The sequence below is a fragment of the Sphaerodactylus townsendi genome, linkage group LG04 (assembly GCF_021028975.2).
Source record: "Sphaerodactylus townsendi isolate TG3544 linkage group LG04, MPM_Stown_v2.3, whole genome shotgun sequence".
In the NCBI taxonomy this organism is placed as follows: Eukaryota; Metazoa; Chordata; class Lepidosauria; order Squamata; family Sphaerodactylidae; genus Sphaerodactylus; species Sphaerodactylus townsendi.
In genome coordinates this window covers 155,119,179-155,136,627 of record NC_059428.1, presented here as the reverse complement: position 1 = coordinate 155,136,627, position 17,449 = coordinate 155,119,179, and the positions used below count along the sequence as shown (strand labels likewise).

General features: G+C 46.8%; 1 protein-coding gene across 1 annotated transcript in view; it reads right to left on the bottom strand.

Moving 5' to 3' along the window:
• Positions 1–303: 303 nt before the first annotated feature.
• The window catches only part of SNX29 (sorting nexin 29), a 127,634-nt gene continuing 110,488 nt past the window's right edge, over positions 304–17,449 (bottom strand). Inside the window, 1 exon segment of the mRNA XM_048494183.1 lies at positions 304–1,266. Coding sequence (XP_048350140.1) covers positions 1,137–1,266 — 130 coding nt within the window. The 3' untranslated portion in view covers positions 304–1,136.

The following is a 17,449-nucleotide window of genomic DNA, read 5'->3' as shown; positions in this document are numbered from 1 at the left end:
GGGCCCCCACGGTCAGATGGTGACGCAACGATTTAAGATCTGCGTGACAAGGTCCAAGAGATGTGTGTTGCTACAGAGCAGAGGCAGAGATGATTCTTCCAAAAAAAAAAAAAAACACCCACGAAGATATGGCAGGCAGGGGTTCTTGAGGAAAATAAAATAGCAAAGGAGTCACTGACAGTCCACAGCACTGCAGTAGCTGGGCGTGCCCATCTGTGTTAACACATACTCAGATTCCTTTAAATTGTCTATCCCACGTCCTCTCTAGAAAAGTATCAGTAAGAAAAGATGACCAAAAGGCACTTTTGTTTGGGCGGCGGCACCTCACGCACCTCTGGAAGCGATGGTAAGAATGCCCTCGGCCCTTTTCTTATTTGGATGCTGAGAAAGTGTTTTTTCCTAACACACCAGCGTGAAACCGATAACAGAGTTCAGGCAAACAGCTGGAAAACTATCCCGCCTTATGGAAAACTCAAGCCTTTTTTCACTTGCCTTGAGGAACTTAATAATCCCAGTGCTCGGCTTCAACCCGCCCTCTCCGAAAGGCAACGTTTCATTTGCGAAGGGACAGGATGGGATGAAACTCACTCGTCAATCTGAGAATATTTGAGCAGAAACCTGGTCAGATCAGCCCGCTAACTCTTGTCCTTTGTTATATGCAGGAAGCCAAAGAAAGAATTTGAAAATGGAAAGAGCTAGGAAGGTTTAAAAATGAGCAAGCCCTATCATTTCTACTGGTCATTGTAAAGGGGTGGGGGAAATTATACTCTAATGGCACACAAGCCTTTGGTAGGTAAGAAGAGCCAAATGTCAGGCCATTGCACCGAAACCAAGGGAACTCCAACATGGCGAAGAGGAAGCAGAATGTGCCATTTGGCAAACCGGTGGAAACCTGGGCCAGTTCCACAGACTGTGGCCAAAAAGTCCTCCTACAGATTTAGGGGGAAAGTTGTCACTTCAAAACAAAAAGTGACCCACTTACTCAGGACACCAGTCCTTACCACAGAAGGGTTTCCCCTCTGGCTATAAGCTCAGTGAAGTTCTCTGCGGTGTATGGGAACACACTGCATAGGACAGTCAAAATCAGCGGGGCCACTTCAAACATGGGATACTAGCGCTTGCAGCTGTTCAGAGGGTCAAAGGTCACCACTTTGAGGTTCCAGGTTCCTTGGCTCTCTCTGATGGCTCCGAGATAGTCGCGGAAACCGAGGCGTGGCCCGGTGGTGATTGCTTCGGCTCACTGGTTCTCCAGCCGGTTGGAAATCACTAAACAAAAGGGAGAGGGGGAATAGAACAGATTGCAAACAAGTTTATGGCGTGCATTAAAATTCCTGCATTATCCTCCTGCCACATATGGGGAAAGCATTATAAACAAAGCGAGAGGACTCATCGCACACAATTGGTTTTTTATGGATTGGCCGTCCTTTGCGCAGCAAACTAGGGAATGAATTACAGATTGCGTTCTCGCAAAATGTAGTGGAATAAAATGACAACCCCATTGTGACCGAAACCCTAAAATGTCCTGAGGCGCAAGAGCGGCACCTACAGAATCTGGGATCTCGGATCACTAGGGATTCCATTAGAATGAGCAACTCATTTCAATTCCACCATGGACCATCCTGGCAAACTTAAACCCTTTTGGACCACGGACAAGCCAGTTCGTACCAGACCATCTGTTTGTCACAGAGGTTCAGAGACATTACCAGGTGCTAGAGCAGTGATGGCGAACCTTTTCGAGACAGAGTGGCCAAATTGATACCCAAAACCCGCTTATTTATCGCAAAGTGCCAACACGGCAATTTAACCTGAATACTGAGGTTTTAGTTTAGAAAAAACAGTTGGCTCTGAGGTATGCGTTACTCAGGAGTAAGCTTAGTGGTAGTTGGTGGCTTTGCTTTGAAGCAACCGTGCAACTCTTCCAATGGGTGAATCACGACCCTAGGAGGGTTTACTCAGAAGCAAGCCCCATTGCCAGCAACTGAGTTTACTCCCAGGTAAAGGGTCATGCTTTAGTTCTTCGCATGAAAATCAGTTTAACAGTGCTTAACAGGGTTACCTACACTGCTTCCCCCAAACAAGGTCTTAGGTTTAATGCTAATAATTGAGCCCAGCGGCCCAGGCCAGCCTAGAGGTGGGGGGGGGCACTCTGTTTGCGCGTGCTCACAGAGAGGGCTCTGAGTGCCACCTCTGGCACCCGTGCCATAGGTTCGCCACCACTGTGATAGAGGTAAGTTGGTATTGTATGAGGCTCTGATTGGTAAAAGCAGCCCCTGAAATCAAAGACGGGGATTTGTGTGAGATTGGAGAAATTCACGTGTCGTTCTTAGAAAGAAGCCAGCTCAGGTTCAAACTCCATTTAGTATCAATATCTGGACATCTAAGATTTTCAGTCTTCAGCGCAAACCGGGCCCACCAGGGGCTCTTGTTACTGCAAGGGACTCTGCACGTGCTCTGAGGAATGTGCGACAGCATAGATCACACTAAGATAGTGTCCAACTGAGATAGTTCAACGGGGTTTTGTTTTACCTTTCTTCACCTCTGCTTTGAATTCAACCATTCAATCTCTTTCCCCCCCCCCGCCCCCTCTCTCTTTTAAAACAAGCCTTCTTATAAAGACATTTTTTCGGCTTCACTTAGTTCAGTCTTCCTCTAGGATATTTCTCTTAATCTCGTCCCTATGAGCTAAACTGCACCAGTGCTACCAGACTGGTTATGCACAACTTTCCCCACTGTGATTCTAATATGTTGCGGGCCAGCCGAAGAAATTAAATGGGAATTTTGAGGAGTTTTGCAGAAGCTGTAGACGACACGCGAAGGACAGCAGACCACAAGGAAAATGTCTGGAAACTCAGAAATGCATAACATCTGTGTACAGTAGTGTAGAATGTCAACATATTTGATCTGTTGATACATAAATATACACCATTTCTTTTTGAAAGTTAAAAGGAAAGGAAAAAATTCAGACTCATTCTCTGCAAGGGAAAACCAACATTTTTCCATGGATTTCCAGATCGCGGGTGGTATCATGCCCCTAGCTCCAGCAACATGAAAAGGATAACTGTAAGTTATTCTGTTATTGCTCTAGTACAGGGGTCTGCAACCTGTGCCTCTCCAGATGTTCATGGATTACAATTCCCATCAGCCCCTGCCAATTGGCCATGGGAATTGTAGTCCACGAACATCTGGAGAGCCACCGTTGCAGACCCCTGCTTTAGTATTACCTTCTCACCAGGTCAGTCTAGATCAGTGGTGGCGAACCTTTGGCACTCCAGATGGTATGGACTACAATTCCCATCAGCCCCTGCCAGCATGGCCAATTGACCATGCTAGTAGGGGCTGATGGGAATTGTAGTCCATAACACCTGGAGTGCCAAAGGTTCGCCACCACGGGTCTAGATCTTCTCAGGAGGTTCTAAGTGAAGAAGAGGAAGAACAATTTGGAACAATTTGGATTTATAACAAAACCTCCCCCCCATTTCTCTCCTGTAAGGAGACTCAAGGTGCCCTACAAACTCTTTTCCCTTCTTCTCCCCACAACAGACACCTTGGGAGGTAGGCGGGACTGAGAGAGTTCAGAGAGAACTGTGACTAGCCCACGGTCACCCAGCAGGAATGTAGGAGTGAGGAAGCAAATCTGGTTCACCAGAGAAGACTCCGTTGTTCAGGTGGAGGAGTGGGGAGTCAAACCTGGTTCTCCAGATTGGAGTCCTCCCGCCCATGTAGTCATTCACCATGCAGCTGGCAGATGGTACCCAGATACTTTCTACTACGGCAATCTTGGTCTAAGGGACATTCCCAGCAAGCCCCCGTTACTACTGTAACAATTCCTGGAACAGCCATTCTTTTTGTAGCCAACTAGAGAATGAATTACGGAATGTGCTCTTGCAAAATATAGTAAAAAAAAACACACACACACACACACACACACACACACCCCACCCACACCCCTAATGTTCTTTAGAGAACGCAGTTCTAATGATGGATGGATACAAACAGTGGCTCCTTTGGGAGTAAGCCTCATCCCCTTCTGAGGGGCACTTCTCAGTCTATCTCGAACTCCAACAATAGAGCGAGCCTGTGCTTCCTTGACAATCGAGGAGGCTGGGAAAAGAACTCAGCTGAGGAGCAGTCCTTTACCGCAGACAATTATCAGAAGATGTTTCTTACCTGGCAGCCATCCGCAGGGTACAGGCTCCTTGGAAAACTACAGTGCAAAAGGAATAAAGTTGTGCTTTTGGCTTGTGAGTTTATACAAAGGCGGGCCATGCCACCTGTTTTCAGCGGCATGAAATGGAAGCTGATAGGCAAGGTAGGAATTCAGGGATGGGTATAAGGGAATATTCCCTTACTCAATCAGCGATCAAAATGTGGAATCTGCCGCCGAATGATGTGGGTCACGGGCACATACAGCTTTAAAAGGGGGTTAGGCAGATTCATGAAGGATAGGCCCATCGGTGGCTACTAATCATGCTGACTAAAGAGAGCTTCCACATTCAGAGGCAGTCAACCTCTGAAACCCAGTGCCAGGAGGCAACAACAAGGGAAGGCCTTGGCTTCGGTGCCCTATCATTGGCCCTCCGCAGTAACTGGCTGGCCGGTTTGTACAACAGAATCCTGGACTAGGATTACTAGTATGTTCCAGCAGACCTCTTCTCGTGTTCTTATTCTATCCCCTACTGCATAGGTGACAAACTCATGGCCCTTCAGATGTTATGGACTACAGTTCCCATCATCCCCCGCCAGCATGATGGTATGGGCAGGGATGGGACATAGGAACATGCTAGTCCACAACATCTGGAAGGCAATGAATTTGACACACCTATACCCCCCCAATTGGAATAAACACCTCGTCCAGAGCCAAAATTATCAGGGGAGGCATCTGAATGAAACCCAAAATCCTCATCCTGACCCTCACCCCTGAACAGAGCTAAAGAGGCCAAATCTTGTCTCTTACTCCTGTTGCCTTCCAAATATACCAGCTATTGGACTGTCAAAAAAATGGGGGGGGGAGGAACCCCAAGGTGATCCAAACATCAAGCCATGTCTCTCGTTTAATTTCCAAAAGATTCCAGTGGACAAGTCATGCGAACTCATTCAGAAAAATGACACTGGTAAAATGAACTCCATTCCTAATCCGAGCTTGGTCGGAAATGGGGGTCAAACGCATTTCCAAATGCCCCCAGTATGAGCAGGGGTCGCAAATTTGGGTGTGAAGCCAAACCCGCCCCCCCACCTGCCTAGCCTTGCCAAGAGGCAACATGTCACGAGGGCTGTGACCAAGATAGGGCCAGTGGGCATGCTGACCCATCATCACCCTGGAGATGTTTTTTGACAAACACCTTCAAAATGTCTGCCACTTAAAGAACACCGCAGGGACATTTCTGGCCATTTTTAAAAAGAGAGAGAGTGTGTGTGTTGGCTCACGTGTGCCGCTACTACAAAGAGAGAGTACTCCAAATAACTCACACAGTTCTCTCCTTCTGGATTCCCTCTTTGCTCAGAGGCAGGTATTTCCAAGGTGTGTGTAGTCTTGATCAAAGTGTAGCTGACTTTCGGCAACCCAGCAGGGCGTTCAAGGCCAGAGGCTGAGAGGTGGTTTGCCACTGCCTTCCTCTGCACAGCGACCCTGACCCGTCCTTAGTGGTCTTCCATTCGAGTACTAGTTTGGACCGACCCTGCTTAGCTCCTGCGATCTGATGAGATCAGGTTAACCTGGGCCAACCAGGTCAGGAGGCATAGTTCCTCGGGCTGTGCCAATTCAGTTCTCAGGGCTGACCCAAAGACATTTTCTGTCCTGCTACACAGAAGTGGCCATTGCTGAGTCCTTGCAATGCTGCTTTTTCCTCTGGGGGACTCTGGGGATATAGAATGAGTGATACCTTTGGAATGCCTAAGATATATTCCCCACCACCACCTTGGGTTGGCTCATGGAAAAGGAGTCATCTCTACCTCTTAACCACATTGGTTAACTAGGTACCTCTGCGGGCCTGCCCCTACGTTATTCTACTAACACCACGCTAGGACAAATGAATCCAACTCCAGACTGAACATGGAAAGGGAAAGCAAGAACTCCATATGAAGCAAGGCCAGGCCGCCTGGTCTCTGTTCAGTTGCCTGCATCCTTAATGCAACTGCTCCTCCTGCTGGTCAGTGTATAAAACAGCGGTCACAGTCGCCTGGTTCGGAGCAGAGGTCTTCGACCAGCAGCTTCAGAGCCAAGCGTGGCTCAGCAGGAAACCCAAGAGAGCTCTTGTAAGACGAAAAGTCAGAAAAGTCACGTTTTAAGGTCTATTGGAGGGGCAGGTGGGAGGCCAGAATAATCCGCCTGTGAAGGGAACAGCAGACAAAGGTTTTTGGGAGACTAAAAGGCTTCTTAGAGGTGCTTTGCACGAAGGGAAATTATAAGAGGGAAATTGGCAATCATTCAGCGATGAAGCATGTTCAGATTTCTGCCAGGGTTGCTATATATATATATATATATTGCTTCCTGTGAGACCTCACATGTGCCACTTCCTACCAAACAGTGTTTGGGCTGCAGAAACTTTGCGGATTATTGATCCATATGTCAAATACCAGTGATGATAACTTATAAACTGGTTGTGGTGGGTTTTCCGGGCTGTGTGGCCGTGGTCTGGTGGATCTTGTTCCTAATGTTTCGCCTGCATCTGTGGCTGGCATCTCCAGAGGTGTATCTACTCACTGTGTCCAGTGAGAAAGGGAATGTTTAGTGGGGTATATTGCCATGTCTCTGGGTGGGGAACCAATCAGTAAGTGTTTGGGTGGAACTTGCTATGCAAAGGGGTGGTTGACAGTGATACACCTCTGAAGACGCCAGCCATGGATGCAGGCAAAATGTCAGGAACAAGATCCACCAGACCACGGCCACACAGCCCGGAAAACCCACCACAACCAGTTGAATCCGGCCGCAAAAGCCTTCGACAATACACAACTTGTAAAGTTTCAATTATATCTGTGCTGTAGTGGCAGCTGCTGCCAAAGCAATGCTTTTAAATATCTGCCCCGCCAATCAAATCTCCAGTGGCCGATCAGAAACCTTGCTGGGCAAAAGTCGCGTCTGGCCTCACCCACTTTATAAATAGGCTTGCGAGCACTAAGGAAGGTGTTGGAGGGGCGCCATCGTTGGGGACGGCTGCCCTGTCACCTGCCTGCAAAGAAGACCTGCTCTTGGGTGCTGTGTGGTTTCCGGGCTGTATGGCCGTGTTCTAGCAGCATTCTCTCCTGACGTTTCGCCTGCATCTGTGGCTGGCATCTTCAGAGGAGCTGATGTTGGGAAAGCAAGTGGAGTATATATACCTGTTGGAGTGTCCAGGGTGGGTGGGGAAACCTTGTCTGTGAGTAACAAAGGCGGCAACCAGGTCAATAGTTGAGGGCATCTGAATAGAAGTATGAGTAACAATGAAGACTATAGCCTGGGAGTAACCCTGTAGATAGCAAGGTCACTGGTGGGAGAATCTGAATAGAAGTATCCTGGCCTTTGTTTCTTTTGTCTATGGTCATCCTGTGTTTGTGTGGAGCTGGTTTGACACAGTCTTGACCGAAGTATTTTCAACACTGGCAATGAAGAAGTTCTGTTCATTTTCATAGTTTCTTTCCTTCCGTTAAAATTGTCCATGTGCTTATGGATTTCAATTGCTTCTCTGTGTAGTCTGACGTAGTGGCTTTCAAAGTGGTCCAGAATTTCTGTTTTTTCAAATAATATTCTATGTCCAGGTTGGTTTATCATGTGTTCTGCTATTGCTGATTTTTCTGGCTGAAATAGTCTGCAATGCCTTTGAGTGTTCTTTGATGTCGTGTCTGTAAGCTGCGTTTGGTGGTTCCTTGTAGACTTTGTCCTTTTGCATGGTATCACGATAGACTCCTGCAGTAGCTAAAGGATCCCTCTTATCCTTTGCTGAACGTAGCATCTGTTGAATTTTCTTAGTGGGTCTGTAGATTGTTTGTAGGTTGTGCTTCTTCATCAGTTTTCCTATGCGATCAGTCGTTCCCTTGATGTATGGTAAGAACACCTTCCCTCTAGATGGCTCTTTATCTTTGTTCATGTGGCTTGTTCTTGGTCTTGCAGCCCTTCTGATTTCTGTATTAGAATAACCATTAGCCTGTAGAGCCCTGTTTAGGTGATTCAATTCATCTTGTAGGAGGTGAGGTTCACAGATTCTGTTTGCGCGATGTACCAAAGTTTTTATGGTGCTCCTTTTTTGCCCTGGATGGTGATTGGAGTTTTTGTGTAGATATCTGTCTGTGTGAGTAGGTTTTCTGTATACATACCTGTTGGAGTGTCCAGGGTGGGTGGGGAAACCTTGTCTGTGAGTAACAAAAGCGGCAACCAGGTCAATAGTTGAGGGCATCTGAATAGAAGTATGAGTAACAATGAAGACTATAGCCTGGGAGAACACGGCCATACAGCCCGGAAACCACACAGCACCCAAGTGATTCCGGCCGTGAAAGCCTTCGACAATACAAAGACCTGCTCTAATAGTTAATCCGGGCTCACGGTTCTCACAAGGAAGCCATTGCTCTAATCGAGAAATGTTCATAATATAGAAACAGAAACCAGATTTCCAGGCAGCCAGAGCTCTTTTCTATGGAAACAGCTAGAAGCAGCCGAATTACCATTTTAGCTACTGGTGGCCAGACCTGCTTCCATGGAAACAAATGTGGTATGGGGGGGGGGGAGGGAGGAACACCCTTAAACATTAAAAGCTTAAAAATCTATACATTCCTCTCCCTTACACCCCCTTAAAAATGACCCGGAGTTTTATCTATCAGGTCCTTCTACCTCCGTTTTTTGGGAGAGCCGAGGAGGAGGGGGAAAGCCGTCAGCTTCTGTGACCGAATCCTCTCGCTTGTCAATTTCTCCTGCAGGCTTCCTGCCGAGCAACGAGCGCAGCTACCTGGAAGCAGTCAGCAAACTAGAGGGACTGCTAAAAAATTTAATTTGTAGAAGTGGTGAGGAAAAAAGAACAAAGCAGCGTGTACGTTTCCTGGGGGCGGCCTCCGCTTTCTCACTGACAGTAGCCCTCATTTAAGCTTTGAGGTGTCATCTTGCGGAGAGCGGTTTGGCAGGGGGGGTTAGAATACCGGATTGCAGCCAGTGGCAGGCCTGGATTCAGCCCCATCAGACTGACACCGAGTGGTCCTGGGACAGCTGCACTCTCAGCTGAGCCTACTTCGCAGGGTTGCTGTGAGGATAAAACGGGAAGGAGAAAACCATGCGGGGCAGCGACTACCTTCTTCAGTACATTCTCTGTGGTGGCTTCCACCTTGTGGAAAAACCTATCCAAGGAGATGCACTATTACACATATGTATAGCATTTAAAAGGAGCAATGCTTTCGTTTTCCACTCAGACCTGTACCACACCCCACACCCCAGCCCAAATGAAACAGATTAAAGCTTTCCGCATAGCACGCCTGGTACTTTATTTTGCTTCCCTGAAAAGCATTAAAATCACGACTGCCAGAGGAGACTCTTTCATACCACATTTCTCTTGTGTCAGAGGAACTGACAAGCAGACCAGTTGAACAAAGAGGTGGGTTTAACATGCTGAGGTGAGCTTCGCTTGCAGCTCCTAGCCAGAGACCTCCCTTCCTGTATCCTTGCAAGATGTCAGCATGTAGAAAACAGGTGGGCAGAGCAGGTGTGCTCCCCTTAGCAACTTTTTAAAAAGTCTGTGGCTGATCTCTTACATGTTACAAGGAACAGGAGAAGGAAGAAGAAGTACAGTACAGTACAGTGAACCTTTATTAGGCATAAATAATTCTGCATACAGTATGTTTGTATGATAAGCAATACAACGAGGAATCCAGTACACTAAGTTAGGATGAATTATACACAAACTTTCTGGAGACCTGTTGTGATATCCATATGTTAATTAAAACCGATTTGAATGACTTCTTGGAAGAAGAAGAGGAGGAGGAGGAGGAGGACTTTGGATTTATATCCCCCCTTTCTCTCCTGTAGGAGACTCAAAGGGGCTTACAATCTCCTTGCCCTTCCCCCCTCACAACAAACACCCTGTGAGGTAGGTGGGGCTGAGAGAGCTCCGAAAAGCTGTGACTAGCCCAAGGTCACCCAGCTGGCATGTGTGGGAGTGCACAGGCTAATCTGAATTCCCCAGATAAGCCTCCACAGCTCAAGCGGCAGAGCGGGGAATCAAACCCGGTTCCTCAGATCAGGAGCCCCTGATGAGACAGGAGAAATGCTAAGCTGTTTTGTGAGGCCTACAGAAGATTCTTTTTCACAAGAGGGGACCCGCTGCATGCCAAAAGGTGCTATATCAATCATCACACATCTCACGATGGTCTACGGAAAGCCACCTGTGCCTCTCCCTCGCCAAGGGCCAGAAAGGAAAATATATCTGTCACCTGTGGGCTTGTCATATTTGGACATGTTCAGCCTCCTATGCACATGGCAGCTGATGCTTCAAGAATGATGCTGTCACTCAGCATCAGAAAGATGGCTGATGCCCGGTGTTTGTGTTGGCCGATGGGCTCTCAAGCTGCTGGAATGCCACAACCATCTTGGCAACAGGGCCATCGGCACAGGCCAGCTCTCAGATAGCTTGTTAGCTTTCCCGATGTCCCACCTATCAATAGCGCTTCATGGAGATTCGTTTACATTGCAGATTTAAACAAACACAGAGAACAGACTTTTTACACGGGTAGGTAAAAGGTGATCTATTTCAATACCTTTATTTCAATTTTTTACAATCTATTTGATTTCTGATCAATTTGATCTATTTCAATTTTTTTTGTAAGGCTAGGATGCAGGGTGTCAAGCATCAGGCAACATGTTAAACAGCCGTTTTTAATTTCTAATCAGAGCTAGAGCGGGTGCTAGTTTTATATCAGCGGCAGAACCATGTGGGGTTTTTTTTTTGTTTTAGTTTTTTCGCTGGGATGGGCTGTCCTAGTTCAGGCAGGAGGAATGGAGGGGAGGGGATAAAATGCTTGTTTGTTTATGAGATGTTGTAGTCGTTGCTCACCCAGCGGGTCTCACAACGACTTACAACATTAAAGCAATATAAATGAGTTAAAAACATAGGACCTCATGTATAAAACTGCCCTTGTATTAAAAAAAAATTAACATGACTGGACACACAGATAGTTGAAACAAACTGTGACATACTGTGTATTGTCGAAGGCTTTCACGGCCGGATTCTAATGGTTCTGGTGTGTTTTCCAGGCTGTGTAGCCATGGTCTGGTGGATCTTGTTCCTAACGTTTCGCCTGCATCTGTGGCTGGCATCTTCAGAGGTGGATCACAGAGGGAAGTCTGTTACACACTGTGTCCAGAGAGAAGGGAATGTTTGAGGTATATATTGTCCATGTCCCAGGGTGGGGAACCAATCAGTAAGTGTTTGGGTGGAACTTGTTATGCAAAGATGTGGTTGATAGTATTGTATTATGGGTGTGACATACTAGTTTTTTTTCTCCCCCAAAAAACCAGGAACATCCAATTAGCAGCAGAATCAGATGGGAGGAAATGACTGCGGATGGCTTTCACAGCCAGATTCAACTGGCTGTTGTGGGTTTTCTAGGCTGGACACTTATCACTGGACACAGTGTGTAACAGACTTCCCTCCATGATGCACCTCTGAAGATGCCAGCCACAGATGCAGGCAAAACATTAGGAACAAGATCCACCAGACCACGGCCACACAGCCTGGGGAACCCACCACAACCAGACTAATGACGTTTATCAGCAGTAGCCTACTTGGAGGGCAGAAGGATCAAAAAGAAGAAGAAGAAAAAGAGGAGGAGTTTGGATTTATATCCCCCCTTTCTCTCTTGCAGGAGACTCAAAGGGGCTTACAAACTCCTTGCCCTTCCCCCTCACAACAAACACCCTGTGAGGTAGGTGGGGCTGAGAGAGCTCCAAGAAGTTGTGACTAGCCCAAGGTCACCCAGCTGGCGTGTGTGGGAGTGCCCAGGCTAATCTGAATTCCCCAGATAAGCCTCCACAGCTCAGGTGGCAGAGCTGGGAATCAAACCTGGTTCCTCCAGATTAGATACACGAGCTCTTAACCTCCTACGCCACTGCTGCTCCTAGGTAAGTGCTCCTGAAAGGTAAGTGCTCCTGAGCTACAACTGCGCCACAGACATGCCTTTACAAATAACAGAAGAAATAGCAGAAGAAAAGGCTTTTAAATGGAAGCTGTGCTCGAAATCTGTTCCGATAGTGTGGGGAGGCCACGAGGTTTAAAAGCGAGTCCTTGCACGGAAAGTATTTTCATCAGCTTTGATGGAGTAACCTCACACGACGCGAAGTAGCACGGCCGCCTGCAGCACAGGAGACCCGCACAGCGACTCTTCATCCAAGAGCTCTCAGAAAGCGCTCACCTGTTGAGCTAACAGCAGGCACAGAAAAACCACAGGAAGAAGAGAGGAATCGGAGTCCGTCCTCATTAAAAGAAAACCCGTCAAGGTAACGGCCTTCCTTTGCCAAGTGCAAATCATAATGCCTGGGGCTTCCTCCAGCAACCTTGAGCAAGAGAAACTGGAAATCCTGCCAGAGACATTAACTGGTGTTGCTCCATTCATTCACCCGCGGAGCACCACGGCAGTTTATGTTCTGAGTACGCTGTCTTGCAACTCGGGAGAGGTTGCAACACCAGGACTATTAAACCCTGCAGCCCAACAGGAATCAAGCTGGGAATCCATGATCAGGGGGAAAACATCCACAAATGAATATCGCAGAGGTTATTTATAGAGTACTAACTAGTTAGCTTTGCTATATGGTGCGGGGGGACTCTTAGGAAACCCACATGAGGATGAGGGGTGATTTCAAATGCATATCTAGAAAGGAATCGTGTTCCAAATTCATCCGCTCAAACAGAATTATTGAAAAGAGGAGCTCTGCCGTGTCCTTTTCCCCCCTCAGTCATAATTAGTGTTGACTTGGCTATGGGTGGAACTCAGCGCAACTCCAACTGAAGGGTAAGTCTTGAAATAATTGCAAAGAGAATCTCTTTAACGTGCTTACCAAAGACACAGAAAGCTTCTTTTTACAAGTGTTTCGAAACTGAATACTAACTGAATCCCTTTTTGACGACAAAGTGACACAGTTTTTATTAATTTTGAGCGGGGGGGGGGGGGGGGCTCCCTTCTTGCCACTGATCCACTTAGCATCTTCCCAAGCAGGAATTTGTGTCAGTCACTGAAGACGGATCAGACAGGGGTAAAGGTTAATTAAGCTACAATCAGCAGAGGACTGTGCAAATATTCCCACTGATATGTTTTGCAACAGCATGGGAACACTCCATGTTCAACTGCCCTGTGTGTGTGTGTGTGTGTGTGTGTGTAGAAGTGCTGCTCACACATATTTAGGCTAAGAGACTAAAATGACAAGGCTGCATTTCTAAGGGCTATTAGGAGCAGGCCCCGACTTGGGTGGCCCTGGCTAGTTCAATCTCATCAGTTCTCAGAAACTAAGCAGGGTCAACCAGGGTTAGGACTTGGATGGGTAACCACCAAGGAATATGAGGGTCGCTGTGCAGAGGCACGGGCAATGGCAAAACAGCTCTGATAGCCTTGAAAACCCTACTGGATTGCCATAAGTTGGCTGGCTCTCAAGGGATGCTGCCCCTCAAAATGAGCCTGCAGGACCCCCAGGAATGCACTTCACTCTGTGGACAACAACTTATTGGCGATCCCAGGCACAAAAGATATCCGGCTGCCCTCAACCAGGGCCAGAGCTTTCTTAGCTGTGGGACAGTTCTGCAGGGCCTGTAAGACAGCGCCACTCCGCCCAGTCCTGTGGTTGAGGGCAGCAAAGGCATCCCAACAGAACTGGCCTCCCTTTCACTTTCTTTTTACCTCCCCGCTCTGGGCAGGATTGATTATGGCACCACTGGAGGTACTTATTGTAGGATCTGTTTGATGGCAGTGATTTAGCTGAAGGTTGTAGTGAGCCGTCCTGGGCCCGTCAGGGGAACAGCAGCCTGTAGATCCAATTATAAATAAATAAATAAATAAATAAATAAATAAATAAATAAATGCACAAAGCGGATGTGCACAGCAATACTGGGCTGACCAAAAAACCAGCTCTTGCAGGGTGTGAAACTGATCTCTCGACCAAAGAGTTGATTTAACAAGAACGATCGCGAGGATCGTGAGGCCCTTTGTAATGGGCCCGTTGCAGTTTCCCCATTCTCACCAACGATATACGAGGCAGGGCTTTTCGTGACCTGTATTATCTCTCTGCAAAGCCAACGAGAACTTCTGTGCAGCTGAACATTTCTGTTTGCTTGAGCTGGGAATCAGCAATGCCACCGATAATTTTTAAAGCGCCTGTGCTGCTCTTAGAGTGACCTGGAATCTTCCAACCACAAATATATTTTAATGGACGCAGAATGGCAACAAATCTCAAACGCTGGGGCCTATTAAAAACATATGGCAGAAACGGGAACCGAAAGCCTGCAAACTCTGACTCCGAGCCAATGGATTAAGAATGCCATTACTGAATTATGGCTTTGGAACATTTTATTGGTGGCAGCCCAGAGATAACCACATGCGGCTTTCAATACCAGAGAAGCCAGACTTTCCTAGAAAAGCTAAAATTAATGAAAGAAGCCAAATGTGTTCCTTTTGCCAGACAGCGCAGCAAAATGACTTCTCTCTGGAGTAAAGCTGCTTCAGGAAGGCGATGCCATCTCTCTCCTAGGAAGTCGTAACCTTATGCAGCCAGACAGATTCTCTCGCTTGCATATTTAAACGGACACATGAATATTCACGCCACAAATCCAGTGTCTATCATCCCAAGAGCAGAGTTCTGACATTAGCATTAAAATAACTTAAGGATAAGCATATCCCAGTCAACAACTGGAAGAAAGTGCCGGGAAGGACAACCAAAATGATGAAAGGTGTTGGAGAACCTTCCCTGGGGATCCCCAAACTGTGGGATTCTGAGCGAGTGGCGGGCAGCCCCTCAAACTGGTTGCCACGGGTGGTGGAGTCAAATACCAAAATGGCTTCTGTGAGAGGTGGAGCCAAATGCAACACCTTTGTCCTTGGTTTGCAAACCCATCTCATGTTCTCTTTTACTGTCCCTGCTATCCATATCAATCCAGATCAATTTTTCCCATATCACAACTAATTGGGTTAATCTATTAATGCCTCTTTTAATCAAGAAGAAGGAACTTTCAGATTCCCCCCCAAAGAGGCCTCCCTTTGAAGAAGATGAAGAAGAAGAGTTTGAATTTATATCCCCCCTTTCTCTCCTGTAGGAGACTCAAAGGGGCTTACAATCTCCTTGCCCTTCCCCCCTCACAACAAACACCCTGTGAGATGGGTGGGGCTGAGAGAGCTCCGGAAAGCTGTGACTAGCCCAAGGTCACCCAGCTGGCAGATAAGCCTCCACAGATAAGCCTTCCCCAGATAAGCCTCCACAGCTCAAGCGGCAGAGCGGGGAATCAAACCCGGTTCCTCCAGATTAGAATGCACCTGCCACTGCTGCTCCTTTGAAACAAGTCAGAAATAACTGAAATCGTCGCAAAATTCCTAAACTACACCCGTATGGTTGCAATCACATAGGGCCTCAATGTGATCCACTACCCTGTTTCCCCAAAAATAAGACATCCCCTGAAAATAAGACGTAGTAGAGGTTTTGCTGAATATAAAGCATCCCCCGAAAGTAAGACATAGCAAAATTTTTGTTTGGAAGCATGCCCACAGAACAGAACACCAGAGTATGCAGCTGTGGAGCGGAAAAATAAGACATCCCCTGAAAAATAAGACATAGCGCATCTTTGGGAGCAAAAATTAATATAAGACGCTGTCTTATTTTCGGGGAAACACGGTATGTCCATCCGGCTTTATCTAATGTTATTATTTTACTTTTATGCTGATCGCTCGTTTTACCTGATGCGATTCCTTTTCTAGATGTTCTGTTTTATTTGCTGCTTGTGCCAAAAAAAGGAAAGATGATAACGACAACGATGGTGTGGAAAACCCTTCCATTCAAATGAAAAGCCCTGCTTTACAATGAAGGCCACACTTCCTGCATACTACAAAACGATCTAGAAGTTTAATCATATTTTGCACAATTTGTTTTCTGCAGGTTTTTTTATCCCACCTTTTCTCTGAGGAACAACAGGGCAACAATCTTTTGCCTTTGCACTCACATACAAAACTCTATAAGGAAGGGTTAAGCTAAGAGAACATGACTAGCTCAAGGTCATCCAGCATGCTTCTTGTCAGAGGGAAGATTCAAACCTGGTTTCTCCCACATAACACATCTGTAGACCTCAAGACTCCCAGTGTGATAATCTGGCCTCGCCTGCCCTTCTTCAGTTCATACACTCACGCGTGTTATTTGCCAACTGAAAAGCAACTTTTCCTGCCTCCAACAAAAACAGTCTGGAAATTTGTCGAAGGCTTTCGCGGCCAGAATCACTAGGGCGTTGTGGGTTTTCCAGGTTGTATGGCCGTGCTCCAGTAGCATTTTCTCCTAACATTTCGCCTGCATCTGTGGCTGGCATATTCGGATCCTCTGAAGGCGCCAGCCACAGATGTGGGCGAAACGTCGAGAGAAAATGCTGGAACACAAGCCATACAACCCAGAAACCCCACAACACCCTAATCCGGAAGTTTAACAAACGTTTGTGGGTGAGAATAAAGCCACTGAAGAATCAGTCTTCAAGGTACCCCCCAGATTCCTTGACGCTTAAATACCAGGAGAACAAACTGCTTATGATGTCCCAGATTTCCTTTCTGGGTTTTTGGCAGGCGCAACTTAAATCACAGAATTCTGAAAGCCTCGCTAATGAACAATCGATTAACGGCAGAAGAGGGAACCTTTGATGCCCCCCCTCCCCCCCATGACAGAATTGATCTGGAGTGGCTGTCTGTTCCACGGCACACATAAAGGCAGGCTGTTTTTGCATATGCATAAAAATATCAATTTAGGAGCTTGGGCTCATTTTCAGCAATAATGTACACGAAACTCTGCTCATCTAGAACTCCTTCAATTAAATTTCCTCGTTACAGAACTTGCGGCACAACGTCCTCCTCAAGGGCAAGGCAAACTGATAGTGGCATTTCAAGAGGCTTAGACAGCAAGAAGTGCGGCTGCTCGAGAGGGACGCCTGGGCCATTTCCAAAAATGGATTGCATAATTCGCCCAATTGCTATAATTTGTTTAAATATCCCAAATGCTAACTGTGACAATCCTTGGAAAGAGAGACTGGGGTTCAAAGAGCTGTCTCAGATGTGCCCAATGAAGCTTTTGGGGTTAAGCTGCAAAGTCCCGCATAACGAAACCGGCACTGATCTGATATTTCAGAATGAGATTTCTGGTTTTTTTGTTTTTTGTCACAAGATTTGATCCCCTGCCTTTCTGCCTAATCGGAGCCACCAAGGCAGCCGGCAGCCAAAGCACAGCAAAAGCAATCATAAAACAATTAAAATCTACATTAAAATATATTATGAC